Source organism: Danio rerio, chromosome 5 (genome assembly GCF_049306965.1).
Source record: "Danio rerio strain Tuebingen ecotype United States chromosome 5, GRCz12tu, whole genome shotgun sequence".
NCBI lineage: Eukaryota > Metazoa > Chordata > Actinopteri > Cypriniformes > Danionidae > Danio > Danio rerio.
Genome location: NC_133180.1, coordinates 44733424 through 44760514, shown reverse-complemented (window position 1 = coordinate 44760514; position 27091 = coordinate 44733424). Strand labels below are relative to the sequence as shown.

At 36.5% G+C, this 27091-nt stretch overlaps 1 protein-coding gene across 22 annotated transcripts in view; it reads left to right on the top strand.

The window, feature by feature from the left end:
- si:ch211-204c21.1 overlaps window positions 1-27091 on the top strand; it is a 71041-nt gene that overhangs the window by 12234 nt on the left and 31716 nt on the right. For 13 of the 22 annotated variants that reach the window (XR_012406308.1, XR_012406307.1, XR_012406304.1 and 10 more), the window contains exon 2: window positions 11641-11848. Coding sequence is in view for 11 of the 22 variants with exons in the window: in XM_021471672.3 (XP_021327347.1) it covers window positions 11767-11848 (82 nt within the window). In the remaining 11 variants the exon portion in view is untranslated. The remainder of the gene's footprint in view (window positions 1-11640; window positions 11849-27091) is intronic. The other 9 variants (XR_012406310.1, XR_012406309.1, XR_012406306.1 and 6 more) reach the window with 1 other exon arrangement.

The window sequence follows — 27091 nt, the reverse complement described above, 5'->3', positions numbered from 1 at the left end:
ACTCCATAGCTGAAGTTAAGTTACAGCCTTTGGGGCCAGGGACAGGGAAGAGGAAAGATGGTGTTTAAATACCCATTGTTGGCCCTCTCTGCCTGCTGGATCAAGTACTGAAGGCCTGCTGAAATGCCCGGCTGAAGAAAATGGAGATTTAAGAGGTCTTCTTAGGCCAGCGTGAATGAGCAAATATTGATGTTTTTCTTGTGCTTTGACCAGGAAGTACTAAAGTTGTGTGAGGAAGAGTGAGAAATCTTTAAAGGTACATGACCTCATTTACACACATCTTCTGCCTCATATGGTGGCCATATGGTTGGACAGAATATACGGTTCACTGAGTTTTACTGGCCAGCAGAAGAGCATGAACTGTCTGTTTAGATGAAACTGTCCAGTTCAGTGCATGATGCCATGTAGTTGTTTTAAGTTAGACTATTTAGGCGGAATAATTTACACAGATTATGTAGTGCTTATGGATATATAATGTGTAAACGCGATTGAATTTGTCACATTTGAATGTTTTACTTATGCACTAGCATTAGGGAAGTAGGTTGGTAAAACACTAGGTGTAGTGTGAGGTCGGTCTATAGGGATGTTATTTTGAAACACTAACTAACTCCTACCAATGTTTACAATTTTTCCCCTGATGTTTCCGGTTTAATGTATTTCTGTACCTTGGACAAGCTCCAAAATCAAGCAACAGCTGGATGACAACTTTTACTCTAAAACCATTTCACACTGTGTGGTCTGTTAAAGTCATAAAACATGAGAGACTGTGTTTCAGAGGCTGCGTCAGAAATTGCCTAATACTCAGTGGGTACTGCATTTGAATTTACCACACTACTGATAGAAAAGTATGTTCTATGCCAGTGGTCCTCAACCTTTTTATCACATTGGACCAGTCAGCCCTTGACAATTTTACCACGAACCAGGGAGGGGGGTGCAGTGGTTTGTAGGTTGCTAGGTGGTCATCAATCGTTTAATCAGAGGATGACATGCTGACAAAACATTGCTGTCACACTGATACAAGTTTTGTCTTTGGAGAAAACTACAAAGCACTGCAGTGTTTGGGTGTTCTGTGTATATTCCATACAAAGTATGCTGATCCATCAGTTCTTGTCACGTGACTCACGGTGCGTTTGGGGGATTCATTCAACTGGATGTGTGTAAGCTGCGCACCTCCATTGGAAATAATGAACTTGCGCAAACTCTAGAAAAGTCATTTGTCATTTGCGATCTCCAGCAGTTGATCATTTTGCACAGACATTGTGCATTTACCGGATTTGTTGACAAATGGGTTGCGGAGTCATTCCTTGGCACTTTGTGGTTCTTCACTGGGCCTTTACCCTTTCCAAAGATGTCTGTTTCTTACTCATTTTGCTGCTTGTGGGTTCAAATTGGGCGCTCAAGTAACCGAGATGTAACCGAAAGAATACAGTCCTTTTTCAAAATAAAAGATTCTCAAAATAAAAGATTTTTCATAATGAAAGATTGTTCAGATAATAAATAAAAAGGAAATAATTCATGATTTCTTGTGTGGCCCGGTGGTTGAGGACCACTATTCTATACAGTATGAATGTGAGTAGTACGAATGGAACTCAGAAGTACTACATCCCCCACTTAGTCATGATTACATGACCTACCCATGTCATTTTCGTCGCTTCACTCCCATTCATGAATTCTCTAACGTGGTCCATTATGGCATAGCATAGTGTCCATCGGATGCGCACTTCAGAATCCCACTGAAAGTAGTAGGTCATGCTGTTACAGTAAATACTGTTTTTCAAATTTTATGAATTCAGAAAGCCTACTCGGCTTGCATACTGTTTTTAGTGTACTATATTATCCTTATTGTTTTAGAACTACGATTCAGTTGTCTATGGCAGAAATTGCTAGGAATAATAAACCACAGAAAAAAGTCAAACTACTTGCTCTACAAACAAGTGTTTGCATGACTATACAGACAAAATAGAATAATATAATAAGCAAATATCAGTTTGCAACATCAAGCAGCAAAACAGCTGTCTTTAATGTCTAAAAATGAATGAAGTGAATAAGACCGGAAGTCTCGAGCCAAAAAGATTCAGATGGCTGCGCCCATTCATACGCGGAGAATAAGGTGAATAGTATGAAAGTGTGCGATTTCGGATGTAGCCAGTGATTCTATCTGTTAATGGTGTGCACCTATGGTCTCATGGTTCAGTCTGGTAATGATTATCATTTTAGCGATTCGTTTAAATCGATATTACTGTGCATTATGATTCATTGACAATGCTTTCCAGCCACATTTTTAAATTTTATTTTAAAAGAATACAATTTTGGTGTTGCTGTGGGTAGCGCTGTCACCTCACAGTAAAAAGGTCACTGGTTCGAGCCTTGGCTCATCAATTGATAATTCTGTTTGGAGTGTGCATGTTCTCCCCGTGTTCATGTGGGTTTTCTCCAGGTGCTCCGGCTTCCCCCACAAGTCCAAAGACAGTCTGTGGTGTATGTGAATGAGTGAGTATGGGTGTTTCCCAGTGATGTGTTGCAGCTGGAAGGGCCTCTGGTGCGTAAATTATATGCTGGATAAGTTGGTTGTTTTTTTTCCGCTGTGGCGACTCCGGATTAATTAAGGGACTAAGTTGAAAAGAAAATGAATGAATGAAAAATAATTTTAATTTTATTTAAATAGATACTAGGGCAGAGAGATGTCGACCAATTTGGCATCGTACGAAATCCCCTTATTTTCACATCCCAATGTTGACAGGTATGTCTATTACTGAACCAATAACAAATTGTCCGCATCTGCATTGTGATTCATTAAATAAACAAAATATTTTGACAGCCCTATTATTTGTTATTATAATTCGGTATAATAACACTCAGTGTGCAATTTTATAACACTTTTGCATCTAAACAATTTAGAATTTGTATTCACTTTGAACATTTATCTTGTGTTTTAGTGTTCTAGAAATGCAAACCTTTCAAAAGAGTTGATCTTTTATAACAGTTAAGCTAAGATGTTTTGTAAGTTCCAATCTGATTTTCATTTTTATAGTGTATGTCAGTATCTCAACAGTGTCACTTGAACATTTGAACAACAGAATAAATAAATGTGATAATGATAATGTATAGAAAATGGCATTTTGAAGACATCTTTAAGCTTCCCATGAGCTTCTCTTGAAACTAAAATGTGCATTCACATAAAAGTGGCCATGAATGTCTGTGAGAACTAGCACTGTGCAGATATTCTCACAGTCTGGTATCTAAATTAGTATTTAGGTGTGCTCGCTAACAGTAACACTGTGGTAGATGTAAACACAGCATGTTTGCTCTCGTCTGTTGCTGTAGACTTAATAGGATCAGAGTGTAAGCTAGATAGATATCACGACTTTATTCCTGTCTAGAACATCCCAGTAGCTTGCCAGCATGACACATTATTCCTCTTTTTCCATCCTTCCTTTTTGCCAGGAAGGGAAGTTGCATGTCTATAAAGGACTCTCTGCATTTGTGGGTATTTTGTGCCAAGGTTGCTCAGTCTGTCTACCCTCAGTTTCCAGCAGCTGTCATTCAGGATTCAGCTGGTTCTCTTTGGTCTTATAATAGATTCTGCTCACTAGTTATAGATGACCAGCAGAGGTCTGGGGTTACATGTGGGTCGCCAGCGTGAGGAGTGAAGCTGATTATGAGTTTACAACTATATTTATGTCTGGTGAGGCACAAAGCACTCTGAAATTTCACTAAAAATGATCCCTGCTCACACAAATCTATAGCATTTAAAATGGTGGATCGTAATTTCCAGGGGGGATCCCGATGGCGCAGTGGATGCTTGCGTGGGTTTCCTACAGGTGATCTGGTTTCCCCCACAGTCCAAACACATGAATTAAATAAACTAAATTGGCTGTAGTGAATGAGTGTGAATGCAAAAGTGTATGGGTGTTTCCCAGTGTTTGGGTTGCAGCTGGAAGGGCATCCACTGCGTAAAACATAAGCTTAATAAGTTGGTGGTTCATTCGCTATGGCAATCCCTCATGAAAAAAGGGACTAAGCCAAAAAAAAAAAAAAATTATGAATAAATGAATAATTGCTAGGTTAATAGTTGATGTTGCTTGTCATACCTGCATACGTAAGGTCCTGTAATTGTTGTTTTGGTTGTCAATTACTTGCTCATGGCAATCCGCTTATTAAGTTGATGTATGAAATACTGTTTCCGAGTCCAAGCCTACTTATGGCCATTTATAGCCACTGTTTAGTCATAACATTACAAGCTTTTTTAAATCATGGTGTTCATTACAGTCACTTAACTTGATTTTTTAAAAGTGTCACAACTTACTGTGATTGTATATTAGTAGGGATGCATAACATTTTCGGCTCTCAAACATTGTCGACTCAAAGTATATTTGTGCCGAAGCAAAAATATGACCCCCTAAAAAAAAGCTATGCTGCAGCTTTCACAACTGACATGGAAAATGGATGCGTCTAGGTATGAATAGCAATAAAAACTATTCATTTCAATGATTTGTGCTACACAGAGGTGGTTTGTTTGCTCCATAGACCAAAATGCTAGAGCATCAACTACCATGCACTGGTACCATAGTCAAAATAAAAATAAAAGCTCAATATTTTCCTCTAAGTGTGCGTTGTTCCCAGGTGATCCGCATCTTAAAATTTCTTACATTTCAAAAACAAAATTTTAGGCCACAAAGTCTTAAATTCATTGAAATATGGTGTTGGAGGTCTTAATTTTCCTATGTCCATGTACAGCTACCCGATCCGGAAAAGACCTATCCAATCACTAACATTCCATCTCAATTAAAGTTTTAACAAAAGTTTATTCATTAACTCTATTTACCAATATGTTTTGCTTATTTTTCTTACAATAACATTTGTTTTTAATGTTTTAACTGGGCCATTAGTAAAAAATGATTAGCGTTTATGCTTGTGTAAGTCTGCAGTTTAATTCATAATGATCTTAAAAATATCCTAAAATGTCTTAAATTTGACATGATGAAACCTGTAGAAGCCCTGTGTTCATATTCCTTTATTCTTAACTATTTAAGAACTCCACATGCTAACCAGAAACAAAAGCTAAGTTCGTTGAAATTAAGTGTCAGCTCAAGTTTAGGTAGTATACATGTGCCTGCTGCTTGCTATAGCGCTACTATGCTATCATACCAACACTGGTAAATTGACATCTCTTGTTTCGTTCAGTCAATTACATGTTACTGTCAATAAAATGTGGTTATTTTATTGTGTTGTATTTTTATATCAGTATCGCCTCATAGCAAGAAGAACGCTGGTTCGAGCCTCAGCTGGGTCAGTTATTTCTGTGTGAATTTTTCATGTTCTCCCCGTGTTCGTGTACGTTTCCTACTGGTGCTCAGATTTCCCCCATAAGTCCAAAGATATGTGCTCGGTGAATTGGGTAGGCTAAACATCTCTTTTGATATAAATGGCCCTGGGAGTAAGTAAGTAATTTAAGTTACTCTGTAACATTTAAAAAGTCTTTCAAGATGACTTTATGATATTCAGTTTATAATAGTTACTAACAATTTTCAGTTTTGTTTTTCAGCCCAGAATTTTCATTTCAGTGCATTTCTAAATGATAGTACTACTGTTTTTGTTTAGCCCCCTCCTAAAGAGAATATGGAACATGTTATCACAGCGCAATACATTTTAGAAATTTGAGTCATAGGACGCTATGTTCCATTAATCTCAATAGTATTATTTTATCATATATATATATATATATATATATATATATATATATATATATATATATATATATATATGCACTGAATTGCAATTAAGTGTAAACACTCAGATCACAAACAAAGATGAAAATAATATATGGAAATGGTTTCTTGCAGCAGCATGTTACCCTCAATTACAGATAAGCTTGTTCATTTATTTAATCCACTCCTTCTGCATCTGTACTCAGCTTCTTGAGTTCAACTTTAGGTATATATAACCAACTTTAGTGTATATATCTATGGCATTATGTCAGGAGTAACAAATGGATAGACTGAACCCATAATACACATGCCCATGATATCAATGTTTACATTAAATTGGATTTTTGCCATTTACACTGAAATTAAAACTGTTGCTGCGTCCCAATTTGCCTACATATACTATGCCTAAAAGTATGAGCTCTTTTTGTGAAGAGTAGACAGGCAAGCTTCAGGACACACTACATCATTTAAAGGCAGTTCCGTTACTTGGTTATGTGCCCTGTCAATCACCTTGTCACATTCTCCAGATTTATTTTGTAAATAATGTCTTGTCGTAATGAGGATGAATTAAGGCCGTGAGTCTTTTACCCAAATAAATCTTCTCGTGTGTTTGCTTAATTACACATTCAAGTTAATGACCACATGTGTCAAAACTTGACATTGTTTTTGCAGATATAAATTATTACGCATTCAAACCAAGGCTTACCATTTAACCATCAATCTCGTGCCTCTGCCATGTTTATAGGTTTTCTACACTTTGATTTTAATTTAAATGAATGTAAATCAGAGTGACATAGTGGCTCAATGGTTAGCACTGTCTCCTTACAGCAAGAAGGTCACTGGTTTGAGTCCAGGCTGGGTCAGTTGGCATTTCTCTGTGGAGTTTGCATGTTCTCCCTTTGTTGGCGTGGGTTTCCTCCAGGTGCTCCGGTTTCCCCCACAGTCCAAAGACATGCGATACAGGTGAATTGATTAAACTCAAAGAGCCATAGTGAATGAGTGTGTCTGAATGTGTATGGATGTTTCCCAGTTCTGGGTTTCAGCTGGAAGGACATCCGTTGTGTAAAACATAGGCTGGATAAGTTGGCAGTTCATTCATGGTGAGCCCTGATGAATGAAGGCACTAAGCTGAAGGAAACTGAATGAATGAATGAATGAATGAATGAATGAATGAATGAATGAATGAATGAATGAATGAATGAATGAATGAATGAATGAATGAATGAAATTTGCATCCAACGTGGCAATGTGTTGTGGGCAGTATTAACCATTGAAGTGGGCGTATATTTGCCCTTAGATGACTATCTGGGTAACTTTAATACTAAAGTAAAACTTGAAACAAGCAATTTTAGATCTTATTTTATTACTATTTAGAATGGATAGTTTTACATTTAATTACATTTAATTAAATACCCAACATACTGGTATTTTTAAATCCTGATTTCTATAAAATGTTTTGTGTGAACAAACAGGCAAAATGCAAAAAAAAAAAAGGGTTTTGATTAATCGTTAAAAATAGCAATAAAATGTAAACGTACCTTTTGTTTTTTCTTAGTTGATATTGATCCCAGTTATTCAAAATTATTTCAGATAAATGCCAGGGAAACAAAATTTTGTTCAGTAATTGTTTTATTATGTAATATTTTTTTTTATTTTTCACAAAAATATTTTGCCTAGATTGTGGGTAGCACAGCAAGAAGGTCGCTGGTTCAAGCCCCAGATGGTTCAGTTGCCATTTCTGTGTGGAGTTCTGGGTGCTCTGGTTTCACCCACAGTCCAAAGACATGCGCTACAGGTGAATTGGGTAAGCTAGATTGTCTGTAGTGTATGAGTGTGTATGGGTGTTTCCCAGTGATGGGTTGCAGCAGGAAGGGCATCCGCTGCGTAAAACATATGCTGGATAAGTTGGCAGTTCATACCACTGTGGAGGCCCTGGATTAATAAAGGGACTTAGGCGAAAAGAAAAATAATGAATGTACATTGTTAAACCATGCAGGGTTTCACACAATTAATTAATGTTGTCCCAACACAAATCAAATAACTAACAAATTTAAGTGGAATGAACATAAAACATTTAAGTTGTCCCAAAAATATCTCAAGAATTGAGTTGTTTCAAATGGTTTAAACAAGCCGCTAACATATTTTTTTTAATGAACACTGTACATTAAAACAGTGTTACACACTATTCCTTTGTGTTATTCCAACAAAGATTAATTAAGTCCGCTTAAGTGTTTTTACAAATTTAAGTGGGTTCAACTTAAAACAATTGTCCCAAAAAGAACTTTAAGGGGACCTATTTTACCCCTTTTTTCGAGATTTATTCGTCTTTTGTGTTTCTAGGATGTGTCTGTAAAGTTTCAGCTCAAAATAGCCATCAGATCATTAATTATATTTTTTTGTATATTGAAAATTTGAGCTGAATATTTTTTTTATAATAATAATCTTTAATAATTGTACTGCACTCAAAAAATCTTTCTTTTTACTTGTTCAAACTACTTATTTAAAATTAGCTGAAACAACACAATTCTTGAGATTTCATTGGAACAACCTGATTTTTTTTAAGTTCACTGCACATAAATTTGTTAAAAGTGTTAACTTAACTAAATTTGTGTTGGGACACCATGAATGAATTGTGTGCAGCCCTGCAATTTTTTACAGTGTGACACTCTGCGGCTGTGGTGATGAATTACGTAGGCATGTTACTGTCTTTATTACAGACATGCACTGTTTTAAAACGCTTTAAACTTGTAAAACTCATTTTCGATGGGGCTGTGGTGCTCATACGTCACGTTGCGGTGGGACTCAAAATGGGAAGGATTTGGATCCTAACGTCAGAAAATTAAAATAAAAAACTTTTTGTGTTTCTGTTACTCCAGTATGACTGTGGACGCACTATACCTACACACAGTTCTTCCAGACAGCTTACAAAAATGGATTTTTATCATGTTTTAACTCATTTTAAGTAGTAACAAAGTACAAAGGTGATTTTTTTAAGTGTAGTTTTAGTTCACGATAAAACTTTGTTGTTTTGTAATTCCGAAACATAATGTCAGCATTGTTTTGAATGTTCTACAGGAAGGATATTTTCAGGAACAAGAGTTGGAGAATGTGAATGTATTTATAGGTAGCTTAGGTAAATGGAAGCATGAAGGTAAAAACATTCCAAATATTTTCACGTAAGAGTGTTTTTTTTATTTTTTATTGAAAACAAATGTGCAAAAATAGCTGGCCTGTGGTATGAAGAAGGTGGAGAATGAATAGATCCCAGATGGAAGGGAAGCGCTGGCTTCCTGTCTTTGGGTGCAGGGCAGGATAATTGCAGCACAGAGACAGCAGGAGATAGAAGCAAAGTACTGTGGTCCTGTAATAGATACACCAAGAAAGGACAGGTCGGAGAGTACAAAATGCCTCGGTGACCTATCACTTCAGATAAGTCTTGAGGAGAGCCGGTTATCTGTATTAACTCTAAACATGAATGTCACGTGTGCTGTTAAAGGCAGCGAGTGGAGCGTGTTTATGGCTCAACAATGCAGTCACCACTGCAAAATACTCCAAGGTCCAGGATGTTTATTCAGCTTCTGTTTAAGCACAGCCACTTTGATTTATAGCATTGGATGTGGGTTTATTTAGTCCACTGGAATGAGCCGGTTATCACCTTGCTCCAAACAATTGTACATCAACATCTGACCTGGAATCTGTCAACAGTTATTGTGCTGTCGTGCCATATTAATTGTCCCTATGCTGCAGACTGTGACTAAAATAAATGGGAAAGCCATTTGTTGGTGTGTTACTGTTTAACATACTGTATGTGGTCAAAATTTAAGGTTGAATCATAATTAGGTTACTTGGGGAAATGCATTCTGGAAATATAATAAATGGAAAAAACATTTACATGTAAAAAAAAAAAAAAAAAAAATGGAATGGTCTTCTATTGCAGGGGTTCCCAAACTTTTCAGCCTGCGAGCCCGAAAACAACAATTCCAGTGACTCGCGACCCTCACTGTCCTTGGAGGTGGTTATAATATATCAATTTTAAAGTCATTATTTACTTGTTTAGTTTAATATTAACTGACTTTTTATTTGCATGTTGTTTTTTAATTTAACTATTAAATACTATTTTATACTATTTTATTTATCTTCTGTGTATAGATAAAATATGGTAATTCTAATAGTTTAACATTAGAAGTTTTTGGAAATCACCAAGCGACTCACCAAGGTTCACTTTGGGAACCACTGTTCTATTAAATACAACTGTGAAACTTTACAAATAGGTCTCATTTGATAGTTCTCATTGAGGTAGTTCACCCAGAAATGAACATTTATACTACACTATTATGCTATTTATTCTCACTTAGATGGTTTCAAACCTTTATGAGTTTATTCATTCTGTTTAACACAAAAATATATATTTTAATGAAAGATGAAAATCTGTAACCATTGACTTCCATAGAATAAAAAAATACTTTAGATGTCAGTGGCTAGGTTTCTTTAGAATATTTAACAACAAAAGAAAGAAAGTCATACTGGTTTGGACCAAGTGAAAGTTGACTAAATGAAGCAATATTGCTATGAGCAATATATGTTAAACCATTTATTAACCTTTTTTAATGTTTAGAAAAAGTTTTTAGTTAAGTTTAGTTTTAGTTAATAAAGTCACAAAGCATAAACAATTATTATTGCTTATTGTTCCTCAATCTTCTATTTACTTTAGCTTCTAATAATTTTTCTGAAAGGTCCTGTGAAGTGCTTTGAAATGTGCATTTTTATTCGATGTTTGACGTAATCACACATAGTTTAGGGACATACTGTAGCTCATCCCCTTTTTAAAATACAGCCAAAAGCGTTTTTTTTTTTTTTTCATCACCACTTTGCTAGTAAGAGCGGTTGAGCTCAGGTCCATCAAATGAAAAGCAAATGAGAACCGTCTTGAAGAGGGTGTGGCATATCAGATACTAGAAAAGATATGATTGGTCAAAAGATTTGGGAAACTCAAGTATGAGTTGATTTGAATAAATGGTTGGCCCATTTAGAAGGAAGTGACAAACTACAAGCTTTACATGTTTATATCAGTTTTAAATCTTTTAAAAAGTATAGGGGGAAGGTGTAACGTTCTAAACATATGTAAGAGATATATTAAATATTTTTAAAAGCTTATTTTTACTGTGCAAATATAATAACTACCTGGTCAGTCAAAAAGTTCAGTTGAACACATGCAGATGCTGAATTTACCTTGTAAATGAGCTTTAAAAGTGATGCTAAAGTTATCTACTTGAATTAAACACTTCTGAAATTCAAGTTCTAATGAAATATGCTTCATTTAGGTTTTTTGTTATTGTTATTAAAATATCAGGTAAGTCTTATGCTATATAAGAAGTTAGAGATACACCTGTGTCTGAGATATATGTAGGTACAGGTCTCAACATACCTGAAAATGTAATAACAAATATGCATGTACTATATGCACGGTGGTGCAGTGGGTTGCACAATCGCCTCACAGCGAGGAGGTCACTGGTTCGAGCCCCGGTTGGGTCAGTTGGCATTTCTGTGTGGATTTTGCATGTTCTCCCTGTGTTGGCGTGGGTTTCCTCCGGGTGATCCAGTTTCCCCCCACAGGACAAAGACATGAATTCAATTAACTAAATTGGCAGTAGTTTGAATGTGAATGTTTGAATGCATGAGTGTATGGTTGTTTCCCAGTGTTGGGTTGCGGCTGGAAGGGCATCTGCTGAGTAAAACATATGCTGGATAAGTTGGCGGTTCATTCCACTGTGGTGCCCCTGATTAATAAAGCGACTAAGCTGAAAAGAAAATGAATGAATTCTATGAATTTACAAACACATTTGCTGCAGAGACAGTCTTCGATTTGCATTCGTCAACTTCTGCTAAATCTATTTCCTGTTTTGCTTTCTCTTTCCGTCTGTTTCCTGTCCAGCGCAGGCACAGCTGATGATGGTTCACTGCTGAGTCCAGCTGCACAGAGGAGAGAGTGAGAGAGTGCTGATCCTGAACTGATTCCGTCTTCACACCCGCTGCATGCGCACAAGGCTGGCCTCCAAACATGTCTGCAGAAGTGGAAACCAGCACACCTCCGGTCGAGCAGCCACCTTTTAAGACGCCCTCCAAAAAAGAAAAGAAGAAGGGTATGTGACCCTTCATCTTACTTTGTTAGTTTACAACTCTGAGGAATTGAAATGACTGGAATTCTCTCGGACCATTTTCTGTTTTCAAGCAAAACTAAGCCAGTCATTGTCTGAAAGGCTGCAATCATTTTTGTTCCTTTACTTAATTAGTGGTTTCTACATCATCATCAGGAGAGGATATGTAATGCATTGTTGTGAGAAAGTACAAAAACTGAGTAGATGCCTTTGCTGACCTACTTGTGTCTGATAGCACATCATTAGTGGTGAAGTGAGTGTCCCGCTGAGATTTACTGTGTTTAATGTGAATGTGAGCTACTCCCAGCCAGCGTCCACGTCCCCAGAGCACCCAAAAACCAAGCTTGATCCACAACAAACATGTAATGAACCTACTCTTAGGTAAAACTAAGCCCTCGTAAGAGTTTTGAAGCTTGAAAATGCATCTATTGTACTTTCCAGTGGAACGAATGAAAAGGCAGCTTGTTTCCAGATTTGATCGCAGAATTGACATGTTTTGAGCTGGTTAAGGAAACCGTTTCGAGATTACATCCATGATTTATGGTCCCTTCTGGAATCTGAATGGTTTGCCGTTTCGTTGTCTGACGGCAACGCTGGAATGTGACAGAAATGATTTAATAGTTATGTCTCAACCTAAATTCATCCGTTTATCAGGATGCGTGTGCTTTCTTTGGAAGGTTTCTGGCATTAATCTTTACTGTGGAATGTTAAGCATGAGTGGGCTTTTTATTAGTTTTATAAGAAAAATTGCTTTTAGCCTGCTGGCTTTTTAACTGTTTTAATATACAGTATGTCCTGCACGTCTATGGGGTATTTACTGATGTGCCGGTTTAACTATATTTTTGAATGTGTGACATTTTCCTTTCAGCCTCTACTTTTGTTTAGTCTAGAGAACACAAGTAAACTCTTTGGCCTTGTTTGCTCTCTAATTGCAGTCACTGTTCTAATTGCATTCTGTTGACTAAGTAACTTTGCATCTTAGTGTCAATTACCTATCATTAAAGCGTTAATTGAATATAATTAGACTGTAGGATATGGCTGCTAGAATAAAGTATTTTAAAGTTGCTTTAGTCAGTAGTCACTATGGTCAGAATAGTCTGTTGAGGGACCATAACAATAGTGTTAGCAGACATTAAGCAGTCAGTCTAATACTCTACTGGATGATAGTAATTGGCCCAAAAATAAAGGTTGCAAAAAAACTTTATTTTTCACAGAGACTCCATTAAAAAATTTAAATAAATAAAGAACAGGGTTGGAGGTTTGGGGGTGTATGTGTGTTGGTGTTAGTACCCTAAAGGCTGGTTTATTCTGTACTTCTGCGTTGAGTGATTGCCGTGACCCACTATACCTGCCTTGTGCGTTGCCATGCATTTGCTCTGCAATAACACTTCCGAAATGCTAGCTGGCAGTGGGGGTTTTATGTTCCTGTGTTAAGTTTCTTCGATGGTGTTTTGTTTTTTCTGAACGCTACCTTAATGCACAAGTAGCTAAAACTAGCTCATTCAGTGGCGGGAACCGGTGGACGTAAAACAACTTTAATCATAAGGTAAACACAAAAAAAAAGTTTCCACCTGCAGCTCCTTCACAAGTTCTCCACACTTGTAAACACTTGCTCCAATGGGTTCACACGGCTTTTGGTCCTGCCCGCGCTCCACGCACTACCAAGCCGACTAATCACAGAGCTTGCTCTACGTGTCGTTGCAAGGGGTAGTTACATTTTTTAGGAGGTGCGCGTCGGCATCAGCCATGGCGAGGGCTTTGCGACCACGTGAAGGCTGTGCCAGAGCATACAGGTGCGCTTGATCCAGAAGTAAAAATAATTGTACTATGGTACCATGGACTGGGTTTTGTGCAGAGGTGGTGATGGGATACTATACGAAAGTTGACAACTGAGAGACTGTTAATGGAGACTTTTACAGAAAGATGACCTGGAGGACCTGGGGGGTAGGGTGAAATTATGGGAGTTTTCCGGGAGAAATAACAAAACGGGAGGGTGGCGGGAGATGGGTGCGAAATACAGAAACAATAGGAGTGTTGGCAGACATGCCCTAGAGCATAGGTCTCAAACTTGATTCCTGGAGGGTTTGGAAAGCAAAGTTTTGCCCCAACCCTAATCAAATACAGCTGATCCAACTAACAAAGGTGAGCTAGACTACTAAGGCCCCGTTTACACTAATGCGTTTTCATTTTAAAACGCAAAAGTTTTGCTACGGTTACGCCATTCGTCCACACTACGCCGGAGTTTTCGAGCCCCGAAAACGGAGCGTTTCGGAAACGCTGAAGAGGCTGTTTTCATCCTAAAATGCTGCTGCTCCGTCTCAGTGTGGATGGGGGAAAACGGAGACATCTGAAAACGGAGGAGGGGCTGCAGACATTCGCCTCTCTGATTGGGGCTTTTCCTCAATATCAAGTAGCCCACACACAGTTCAGTTCTGCATCCTCTCCTTGTATGTTCAGACTTCGCAAGTTTGATCAAGGCTGCAGTCTCCCCCACCTCAGTTTGATATGGAAAACAGACTACCGAGGACCGGGTAAATCTTCAAAGGGAACAGTACACTTTATAACTTCATTCACATCACCCTGGCGACGTTGTTTCACTTTCTCAACAATAAAATAAAAGCATGATGGAACTGCCTATTTTCATTTTGATATTAGCAACTTAACAGACAGCAGAAATGTTGAGGCGTTGAGCTGCATTTATGAGCGTCATCTTCGTTGTGTGGATATTTATAACAAAACGAAGCCTATAACAACTGCCTCCTTTCAATTTCAGTGAAAATGCGAAACATACCCTCTTTGGTGAATATCAGTTTTAATAATCGATAATGGCTATTATAAAAGTATAACATAAAATAAGTCTATACATTATAGTAAATAAAGGCAAGCGATCAGTCAATATACAGAATGTACGTGGTTCCATTAATTATTAACCTATCTTTGCGCTCGGCCAAAACACGTTACCTGAGAACAAGTAATAGATTCCAATGATCAAAGTCGGGGAATATGTCGTTAGATATAGACACCATGATGAATGAAATACAACGTTTAATGAATATAGTGAGATTAGATCCAGCGGGAGATGTGCAGTCCGATGAGCAGAGCTCTCATCTGGGTAGATGGGCTGCAGCACTGGCCCGAGAGTGTGTTTGTGGTCACGTGATGTGCGTTTTCAGCATTTTGGTGTGGACGGAGAGCTGTTAAGAAATGCTGGGTGAAATGCTAGTGTGGACGCCGATCGTTACCATTCTGAAACGCCGTTTTAAAACTAAAACGCACTAGTGTAAACGGGGCCTAAGACTTGATCTATTAAGCACGTGTGATTTGGAAGAGGTTGGAGCTAAACTATACAAAGATGCTGCCCTCCATAAATTGAGTTTGAGACCATTGCCCTAAGTGTGTATGTTAAGTTTAAGTTTAAAATACATCTCAAATAATTTATTGAACTGCCCCTTTGGCTTTAATGCAAATTTTGCCGTTCGGTTTAAATTCAAGGGCATCTGTTGCACAAAACATAATCTGGAAAAGTTGCCGGTTCATTTTGTTATGGCGACCTCTGAAATAGGGACTAAGCCGAAGGAAAATGAATGAATTATTAATTTTTACTATCAGAGGCTGGTTATATTCACACACTGTCGACAAACAACTGTTTAAAAAAATTATGAAAAGGATTTTTGCATAATGGGTCCCCTTCAACACTATGTAACATTTTTTGCTCAATGCTCCCTCTTGTGGATAAACACTTTTGTCTGCTAACAACATTGGCAATACTGTTGCTGAATAAGCTTCCAGTGGCCAGCGCAACACACATGAATTTGTTAACCAAATTAAAAAACATAGAAACTTTATTTGGAAACCAGGTAAAGTTGCCCATGTTACACAGGATGTCCTACCTAGCCTATAGCTAGGCCCACATGAAATCTTAAAGAATTTATAAGCTCATAATTTTATTTATTTATTTACTTTTTAAAATACTGTAAATACATATTTATTCCGTTAAATTTAAATGTCAGTATTAATATTAAATGATGAGCAATTTTTTAGATGATTAAAATACAAAACAACTTTTAAAGTAATCATTTTAGTTCAATATTTTAATACTAATACATTTTTAATGGGTGCACTGCATGAGAGCTTCTGAACTTTTGGTTTCCAAACTAATAGTTCTAATTGGATTTGCTTTGTAAACCTTAAATAAAAGTTATTTTATTTGATGTGTTAAGAGATCATTCCACATAAATCCTCTATTTTTTTTACAAACATCTGCACAGAAATAGCCTATATAATCCATAGCCTATACATCAAGAACTGTCATGCGTTTATAAGGCTGTAAAGTGGCAGAGGCTCTTTATTTGAATAACCGTTCAATCGTCTGATGCTGATTCATGTTTGGGCTCATGTCCAGTCATTTTCCTTCTTTCTTTTCTCCACTTCCTCTGACAAAACTGTCTTTGGTTTCTTTGCTGGCTCTGCAGTGGCATTGGCTTTGGGACTTGCATATTAAATTGTTTTCGTCTTAAAGTTATCTGTTGGCTAACTCACCAGGCTATGATGAAAATATACAGTGTTTGCCATAAAGCAGATCGCACACTTCCACTGGCAAGGGCTGGGCTGTGTGTACTGACCCGCATCATGCACAGTTGCATGAAAGGTTTAAGGACACTGCTCTGGTTGCAGGGACAGTAAAATTAATCTAATTCAGAGTTGTTGTTGTTACTGCTGAAATGATTTTGGAGACATTATTTTAAGGTCAAAAAACTGCATAGTGTCATCCAACTCAATTCTTGGAGGGCCGCAACACTGCAGATTTTAGTTTCAACCCTTGTTAACGGGTTAAAACTAAATTGTTCAGAGCTGCGGCACTCCATGAACTAAATTTTACACCCCTGTATTAATTAAACACTTTAGGCTAAAAATGAACTAATATTTATTACCGTACTTCCACAGTTGATTGGTTGTATGAATAATATCAAACATTTTTTGTATGATGTTTCTTTTTAATGTTAAACTTAAAAAAAAAAAAATCTTGTTTAAATATGCAAATCAGGCACTGTTTAATTAAACATTTATTCATTTGCTTAAACTCGTACTACATGATAGTTGGAAAGTCTGTTTTAAAATTCTTGTTATTTTTTGCACATATTACAGTCTAAGGTTTTAGGGCATTTTGTGAATCTGCTTTTAAAGTTATAATAATAAAGAAAATGCCCTAGCAGAAAATAAGCACTTTTATATACAAGAAAGTGTACTACTCACCAGCCACTTTATTAGGAACAACCTTACTAGTACTGGGTCAGACCCCCTTTTGTCTTCAGAACTGCCTTAACCCTTTGTGGCATAGATGCAACAAAGTACTGGAAATATTCCCTTAGAGATTTTGGTCCATAATGACATATGCAACATCACACAAGATTTGTCGGCTGCACATCCATAATGCGAATCTCTTGTTCCACCACATCCCAAAGGTGCTCTATTGAATTGAGGTCTGGTGACTGTGGAGGCCATTTGAGTTTAGTGAACTGATTGTCATGTTCAAGAAACCAATCTGAGATCATTCACGCTTTATGACATGGCGCATTATCCTGCTGGAAGTAGCCATCAGAAGATGGGTAGACTGTAGTCATTAAGGGATAGACATGGCCAGCAACAATACTCAGGTCGGCTATGGTGTTGACACGATGCTCAATTAGTACTAATGGGCCCAAAGTGTACCAAATAAATTTTGCCCACTCTATTACACCACCACAACCAGCTTGAATTGTTGATACAAGGCAGGATGGATCCATGCTTTCATGTTTTATGACAAATTCTGACCCTACCATCCGATGTCACAGCAGAAATTGAGACTCATCAGACCAGGCAATGTTTTTTCAATCTTCAATTGTCCAATTTTGTTGAGATGTGTGAATTGTAGCCTTAGTTTTCTGTTCTTAGCTGACAGGAGTGGCACCCAATGTGGTCTTCTACTGCTGTAGCCCATCCGCCTCAAGGTTGAATGTGTTATGTGTTCAGAGATGCTCTTCTTCATACCTTGGCTGTAACAAGTGGTTATTTGAGGTACTGTTGCCTTTCTATCAGCTCGAACCAGTCTGGCCATTCTCCTCTGACATCTGGTGTCAACAAGGCATTTGTGCTCACAGAACTGCCACTCACTGATTATCTTCTCTTTTTCAGAACATTCTCTGTAAACCCTAAAGATAGTTGTACGTGAAAATCCCAGTAGATCAGCAGTTTCTGAATTACTCAGACCAGCCTGTCAGGCAACAAAACTCATGCCACATTCAAAGGCACTTAAATCACCTTTCCTCCTCATTTTGATGCTCGGTTTGAACTGCAGCAGATCATCTTTACCATGTCTATATGCCTAAATGCATTTAGTTGCTGCCATGCGATTGGCTGATTAGAAATTTGCATTAATGAGCAGTTGGACCTAATAAAGTGCAGTACCCATAATAAAGTGGCCGGTGGGTGTATGTATGTAGTGGATGTGCATATGCAATTGTTTGTAATTAGCCATATTAGGAGCATATGCCTCTGTAAAAGCATTCAGAATTTGTGTAGATGCGAATAAAACTGTGAAATTTGGTGTATGTAGGTGATACTAAAAAAATATCTTTTTATGGCTCAGTGCAGGAGTAAAATTCATTTTCAATAAACGTAATAAAAAAAATAAAATAAATAAATGGAGATCCGCAGGCAATGATTGATAAAATGCTAAAAGGTTAAACTTAAAAGATGTATTTTGTCTACAAAGTGTAAATACACTAAATAATAAAAAAGCCCTAAATCTCAAAACAGTTTTTGCCTGCAGCATCCCTCCTTGAAGGTTCCTTGAAAAAAAAATATTGAGTTAAATGGATGAATTTCCCCCCCCCCCTTTTTACTTTAGTTTCTCATCAAATCTTAACCAATCAAATGCTCTCTAGTTCTAACATGCCCTACTCCCTGCAAGACGCTTCTTATTTGCTTTTCATTTAATGCGCTTGAGCTCAACCAACCTTACTTGCAGTGCTGAGATAAAACAAAATGCTGTTGAATGTTTTTTAAAGGGGAGGAGCTACTTTATGTCGCACCCTCCGTTCATATTTCAGATGTAATTACGTCAAACACTGAATAAAAAAAATACACATTTCAAAGCACTAAATGGGACGTTTAATAACGTAAAGAGAATTTTTTCGTCATGAGGAACCATTTCTGATAGAGAAAAGTTCTATGAATGTTAATGTTTTTTTATAGAACCATCCTGGTTACCAATCCAGTTTAGAATCCAGTACAAAATACTGTTGTATGTTTGTAAATCCCTCCATGGCCATATACATCTACCTGTGAGATCTGTTCGCTCTAAGGATCGACTCTGTTTGACCGTTCCGTGATCACGCTTGAAAATGTTGAGGTGATAGAGCCTTTTCAGTAGCATCTCCAAGATTTTGTTTTTTTGTAATTCAGTTTTTTTTTATTTCCAAAAGTGAGAATATACAATTTTTACAATCAGATAACAAAATACTTTTAACAGATATTACCCCATATATATTTCCCATCCCCCCACCCCATTATACGCACATCAGGAAACACAGAATAACTATAGTTTAGACCAAGCTGTTGGATAATTTACATTAAGTTGTCATCCGTAGCATCAGATGAGGGTTAAGTGTCCAAGATTTATTTGACGTTGCATATGTAGATTTTCCATGCCGTAAGAATGTCCACGTTGGCATGGTTGATCCGTGCTGATGACAGTTCCAGATACAGTATTTCCAATAATAAATGTAACCAGTGCTTAACTGAGAGATCATGAGGAGGTTTCCACCTTTGTACCAACATTTTCTTTGTAGCAGTTGAAGTAGCTAACCAAAATTTACGAACCTTTGCATTTAAGGGAAATTGAGAGTTATCATTCAATAGTAACAATACAGGATCTTTGGGGAAACAAAATTTTGTAACTTTAAATAAAATGTACAGCACCAAATCCCAAAGTTTTTGCACCTCCGGACATTCCCACATCATATGTAAAAAGGTATCTGAATGCTGTGGTTCACAGAACTTACAATATGGATCTGGAGATACATCTCCAAGATTTTGGAACAGTCTTCCACTATCCTTAAGAACATCTCCTACTTTGGAACTTTTTCAGAGGTCACTAAAAACACACTTCTTTTCTTTAGCTTTTTATCATGTGTTGTGAGTTTATGTATTTTGGCACCTTGTATGTTTGCATGTATTACGTGTTTTTATGTACAGCACTTTGGTACCTATTGTGGTTGGTTGAAAGTGCTCTAAAAATAAATTGAGTTGAGTTGAACCATCAAAATATTATTTAATATAAATATTAAAAACATGTGTTCATTCCATTGAGCACATTCTTTTTAGATATTAGATCAGACATCTGGGCCATTTTTTTCGGTGAACCTCAATGTAAAACTGACCCAGTATCAGTAATCCAGTGATTACAGTTGAAGAATGAAACTGTTTCTGGTCAAATGAGGCACCGGTTCCTCTCAAGAGCACTGTTTGAGTTCATCAAGTTCTTTGACATGTCGTGTAGCGCAGTGCAGATTTTGGCGGACGGCCACCTGCAGAAACCTAAAATCCTCCGTCCAGAGCTCCAGGGGCCTCTTTGACCCAATATTTCTCTGGATTTATTTTTCTAAGCTGGAACCTGGCGCACAGTGGTATTGTTTGTCTTGCCTCGCTCATTCATACCAACACAGTCACTAGTGATGGATTCCATTACAGTCCTGTTGCTGTTTCCACAATATCTTCCAGCTGCGACTGCAAGACACTCTCCAACATGTCTATTTATGAGCCTTTTCCACAGGCATGAAAACAAGCAGAATGATTCCCACAGTCTCACGCTGAGGAGCCAGCAGCGATTTGGGCGATGAGGTGCATCTGGGGTTGAAGGAGGTCTTTCATAGTCTTGTGTTGGACAGAAAGAAAAACATATCGTCGCAACATCACATGTTTGATCTTCAAGCTTTTATTGTGGTTTGTGTATTGTTTTTTTTTTTTTTGTTTTTTTTGCAGAAAACTGGCACTAAAATGGCATAGCTTGCCTTCTTAATTAGGCTTATTTGTGAGCAACAGGCTCATTCTAAAACGTAGCTCTATATACATTTCTGGACATTGCAAGTTATGTAGCCAGAAGTACGTATTTTTTTAAACGAATGCTACAGGTATGCAGTCAGTTACCAGCTGACTGCATACCTCAATATGGAAGGCTTTTCCGCTGTTACCAGTTTATCCAGAAGCTCGCCATGTACAGTGGCAGACTTGGGATGCAGAGAGGAGTTGACCACCACGACGGGGTTCGAGTCCGGCGAAGAAACATTCCAGAAAGCGGGGAAGACGTATCCAAAGGCAAAAAATTTAAATATACGTAAATAAAAGTAAATAACAGGCTGAGAATGTGGTGAAATCTGGAAATGTGGTAAAAATCAGACAAGAGTTTTTCATTTTCTGTATTGCTTTTTAAAACTGTCGGTTAGGTTTAGGGAAGTGGGTGGGCGGTTCAGTCTGTGCTTTTAAAACACTATTGGTTGGGGTTAGGGAAGGAAGAGGTTGGATCAGTCGAACGGTCAGTCAGTAAGTCAGTCAGTTGACAGCGGCCTCTGGTGCAGTCGCAAATGGCACTCACAAGATAAATTTGAGATCTCAAAAAGCATACACAGCGGCCTCTGGTGAATTCGCAAAAGCAAAAACTGCAAAAAATTATAAACAAATAAAATAAAACGTAGCTCCTGGCACATATTTGGTGCTCTCCAGAAATGTATATAGTGGTATGTTTTTAGAATGAGCCTGGGTTGTTTGTGAGCAATAGGCCATTTTTCAAATTTTTGGCCACTTTTACACATTTGTTTAATTTCTTGCCATCTTGCATTAAGAGCTTAACCCTTTAAACCCTTTATGAAAGTTCTGTCATCATTTACTCTCCCTCCACTTGTTCCAAACTGCTTTTCATTTCTTTCTTATTGACGCGCAAATGAATATATGTTGGAATGGTGAAAAAGCATTGAATTCAATAGGGGTTTCTTTTATGGATGCCAATTGCTGCTGGTTTTCATAAGAGTACCTTGTTTTGTGTTCAACAGAAGAAAGAAATTCATTGAAATTTAGAACCACTTGAGTGTGAGGACATTTCAATTTTTGGTTGAGCTATACCTATACATTAGCATATAAATGATTATTGGTGCTTACAACTGCAGAGACACTTCTATTAAGTTGATGGTATCTTTATGCCTTTGTTAAAAACATGTTTTCCTCTTCTTTAGAATATTAAATTTGACCGAAACCATCCTTCACAAGTTTGAGTTACATTTTTGTGTTCAACGTCTAAAATTCATTCATTTAAATGAATAAAAGTTTAAGGAGCACCCATTTTACCCCATTTTCAATATTTAAGATGTCTTTTGTGTCTCCAGAATGGTCTGTAAAGTTTCAGGTCAAAACGACAATCAGTTTATTTATTATACCTTTCAGAATATTAGAATTTTCTGTTTTGAACACACTGTAGGTTTTCTGTTGCCTATAATACAAATGAGCTAATTCTCCCTGCCCATCGTTCCCACATGCCTGTCAGAGTGTGACTCAATCTCCTCCTCCGCTGCGTCAGATAAACAGCACAGTGACAGACATGAAGGAAACAGATCTCACGAAACAATTGTAATACTGCAGTAAGAAATTTCCCAATGATTATTTGATGTATTTGTTGTGGAGTTATTTCAAGCCTTTCTACAATGATAAGTCACATAATGTCATTCATGCACACGCACGGTGTGCAATGAATTTTGCACTGTTTTTGCACAGCAAATGTGACAGGATACACGTTAAAATCCACTGCTGTATGGATATCTGTCATGTTAATGTACAAAATAAGGCTGATTTAACGTCCACAAACGGAGATTGAAGCGTTATTTTTTAGAATTGTACTGACATACGGCTTTAGTAATAAAGATGGTAAAATCGCTGTAATTCATTACTAACATGCACTGTTTTAAAAACGTTTTAAACTTGTAAAACTCATTTGATTATGATTGATGATCACAGAGAGCTGAACAGATCTTTTAATCCCAGTTGCTTTGCACACTTCCTGTCTTGTTGATATAATTATAAGCCTAACCATGGCGACATGTTAATATACAGCTGTCAGTCAATTTGGTTGGTGGGTTAATTGCACTCCTACGTCACGTTGTGGTGGGCCTCGATATGGGAGGGATTTGGATCCTATTTTTACATAATTAAATTAAAAAAAGAGACTCATTGTGTTTATATCACCACAATATGACTGTGGACACATGATACCTACACACAGTTTTGTTTAAACAGCTTACCAAAGATGATTTTTATCATAGGTGCCCTTTAAAAGAGCGCTAGGTGCTGAAACTTAGAATGCACAATTAAATAGTCAATACAAAAAACACAAAAATTACTGTAAACAAAGGTTTAATAATAGCCAGAACTGACATTAGACGTGGGTTATCTGTGAATATTTAATTTATTTTCCCCCTTAAAATAAAAAAATAGAAAACAAACAGACAAAACAAGACAGTGTACAGATGGCCCTTTATGTAAACAGCAACCAAACCAAGCGCTGATATTTACGGGTATTACATGTTCATGTCAGGAGGGGTTTGTGGAGCAGAAACCTCAAGCCTGTAGAGTCTCTGCATGGGATGAATGTCAATGCTGTCCCTCAGCTTGGCCACAGAAGGCATGAGGTCTGGGCCTCCGCCAGGCTCTTCTCTCTCAGTCTCTTTTTGTTTCTCTTCGTCTGGCTCACTCCCTCATTCCCCGCCTCTGCCATCGCTGCCGCACCACTGGCCAAAATGGGGGATCGCCACATCAGCTGAGCTCTGCTTTTTTAACCCAGACACATGCCAGCAGGACAAAATTATTGGCAAAAAGTCCAGAGAATTCAATGCCAAGAAGAACTCATTCGTTTCATCATTACTTAATATTTTAATTGTCCAATAACAACACTGCCTACCAATTTGCAGCAGAAATGTCCTTATAAACACTGCATGTTCCTTGAAATCATTGTGCAATTTTGAGTGTGCCTAATGCATGAGTGGGCTTGACAAACCACCAGTTGAAGTCTTTTTCTCTCCATATTCACCGGACACTTTTTTTCTTTTTAGTCATTCAGTATAGTTTTAGGTTATAGTTCACATTTGTTTGTTTTTCGTTTATTAGGAGTGCAAAACATACAAAAAGGTATACACAGAACACACAAACAGCAATAGAACAGAAAAGGAAGCAACAGAAATGTGTATAAATAGCAATGGCAATCATAATAATATTGGTAGTACTTAAAGGGCACTTATTTTACCCCTATTACAAGATGTAAGCCTTTGGTGTTTCAAGAATGTGTCTGTAAAGTTTCAGTTCAAAATACCCATCAGATTATTTATTATAGCCTCCAGTGTCTGAGTACAGTGTCAGTGTCTGTAGCTGTTTCTACATTGTCTTAAAGCCTGTGGCTTTAAATGCAAATGAGCTGCTTCTCCCTGACCACCGTTCCCATGTGCATGTCTGCTTCAGATAAATATATACCTATATATATATATATATATATATATATATATATATATATATATATATATATATATATATATATATATATATAGGGAAAACTGCACTTCTACGTCATGTTGTGGGCCCCAAAATCACTGGGGTATGGATCTTATTTTAACGTCAGGCTTGTTGGGTTTATATCACTCAATACCTGTTATACCTGTTACTCATACACACTTCTGTCAAAAACAGCTTACAAATGTTGATGTTCATCATAGGTGCCCTTTAAATGGTATTTAGCATTCATAGTCAAAACAATATCAATAATAATACTGAAGTATGATGATGATTATGAAAGTAATATTCTGTGATGATGCACTCAAAAAATAAAGTTTGTTGTTTGTTCAAACTACTTACTTAGAATAAGCTAAAACAACACAGCTCTTGAGTGTTTTTTTTCAGACAAATTGTTTTATGTTCAATCCACTTAAATTTGTTGAGACTAAATTAGTTTAATTCCTACATGTTGTCCCAACACAAATCAAATAAATTATAAATTATATATATATATATATATATATATATATATATATATATATATATATATATATATATATATATATATATATATATATATATATATATACTGTATATATATATATATATATATATATATATATATATATATATATATATATATATATATATATATATATATATATATATAATAACAATACAAAAAATACACACATACCACATACAGTGCTCAGCATATATAAGTACACCCCTCACAAATTTTAGATTCATATTTTAATAGGAAGCTGTACAATATTATATTTGTACATATACATTAGATTTGTCAGTACTGAAGCAAAATCTGGAGCTTATCTAACAAAATAACTTACGAGAACGGTCCAAAAACTACTACATCCAAATATGTGTTATAGAAAAATATTAAATACACATTTAGAAAAGAGGAAAAATCACAAAAAGCTAAAAAATTAAACATTTTTGTTGAACTTTTGTAGGTTGTATTTTTATTTTTATTTTTCAAATATTTTGCTTGAATTTTAATTGTATTATTTTTCAATTTCTTAATATGTTTGGTGACTAAAATATTATTTTATTACATACATCTATTTAATAATCTGTTTTCTTTAAATGCACCTAAATACATTGTCTGTTTTCACTGAGAAATGGATAAAAATTCATTTTTAAAATAGCGTGTACTCAGTTATGTTGAGCACTGTATATCCTTCTTATAAGCCCTCCATTTAAAAAGAAAAAAGAAATAAAAAAAGCTACCTGGATAAAAAAAAACTAACTTGGACTTGTCACAGCACCTATATATTGCTGCTCTCTGGTGACTTGAAGTGCTTCTTTTGTCCTCATTTGTAAGCTGCTTTTATTAAAAGCATCTGTTAAAGGAATAAATGTAATAATTAGGCGATAGTAGAGTTACCAAAGAAAAAGAAATAAAAAAGGATGAAAAACAGCATCATTTCAAGGCTGATGGATATATTAAAACAAAACAAGCATATCTACAGTTCTCTAATTCACTTTGTGTTCAGTTTAATCAGTCTCCTTCAGATCTTTTTGAGCAATCATGCATATTTTGATGAGGGCCTGTGTAAGCAATTCCTTTGACTGAGAAACATTCAGACTGAGATTCAGAGATGAGTCTCTTTTTTGCTGACAGCTAGTAGCGAATGGCATCAATCAGTCCCAGCAACACCCGCAATTATGTCACTGAATCGTTTCTCATTCCTCTAAGAATAGAGGATTCAAAATGATTCTGCACTGCGCTATTCATGCCCGTTTTAGAGTGCTTTTGTTTTGAATGACAGCTGCATTTGTGACGAGCCGCAATTGCTGGCTGTAAACTGTAATCTGTTAATTATATGGAGCAGCTTTTTAAAAGGTTAAATGACAGGGGCTCGTCCTGCGATACAGAAAGGTTCTTAATTAGTGGGTTCGTGTATGAGTAAAGAACCTGGCTTTTCAGCTCTTGTCAAAAGGATAAACCTTGCCAAGACAGCAACATTATTTTCCCCCATAAAAATACTGTTTTGCAAGTGAATTTTGTCAAAGTGAATAAGTGAGTGGTTATTATTTGGCTAATACACTAGGGTCAGAAAGTTTGAGGTTGCTCAGATTTTTGAAGTATGTTTGTGTGTATGCTTGCTAGGCTTGGATTTATCTGATCAAAAACTAATTAAATGCATAGAATGAATATAATAAAAAATTATAGATACAGTGCTCAGCATGATTGAGTACACCCCATTTTGAACATTAATATTTTTCTCCACTTCTCAGTGAATATAGGCAATGTACTTTGGTGCATTTAAAACAAAAGAGATTTATTGAACATATATATTTATTTATATTTTAGTCTACAAACATATTTTTAAATTGAAAGGTAATAAAATTAAATTCAACTAAATATTGCAAAATAAATTACAACTAAATATTCCTTTTTTTCTTCTCTTGATTTTTCCTCTTTTAAATTTTGTATTTTATAGTTTTCTATAACATAAATTTGGCTGTAGTAGTTTTTGGACCATTATCGTAACTTATTTTGTTAGAAAAGCTCCAGGTTTGGCTTCTGTACTGACTAATTAAATGTACTGTATAGGCACAAATACAGTAATGTATAGCTTTCCTGTAAAAAATATTAATTTAAAAGATAGATTTTGTGGGGGTGTACTGTACTTAGATATG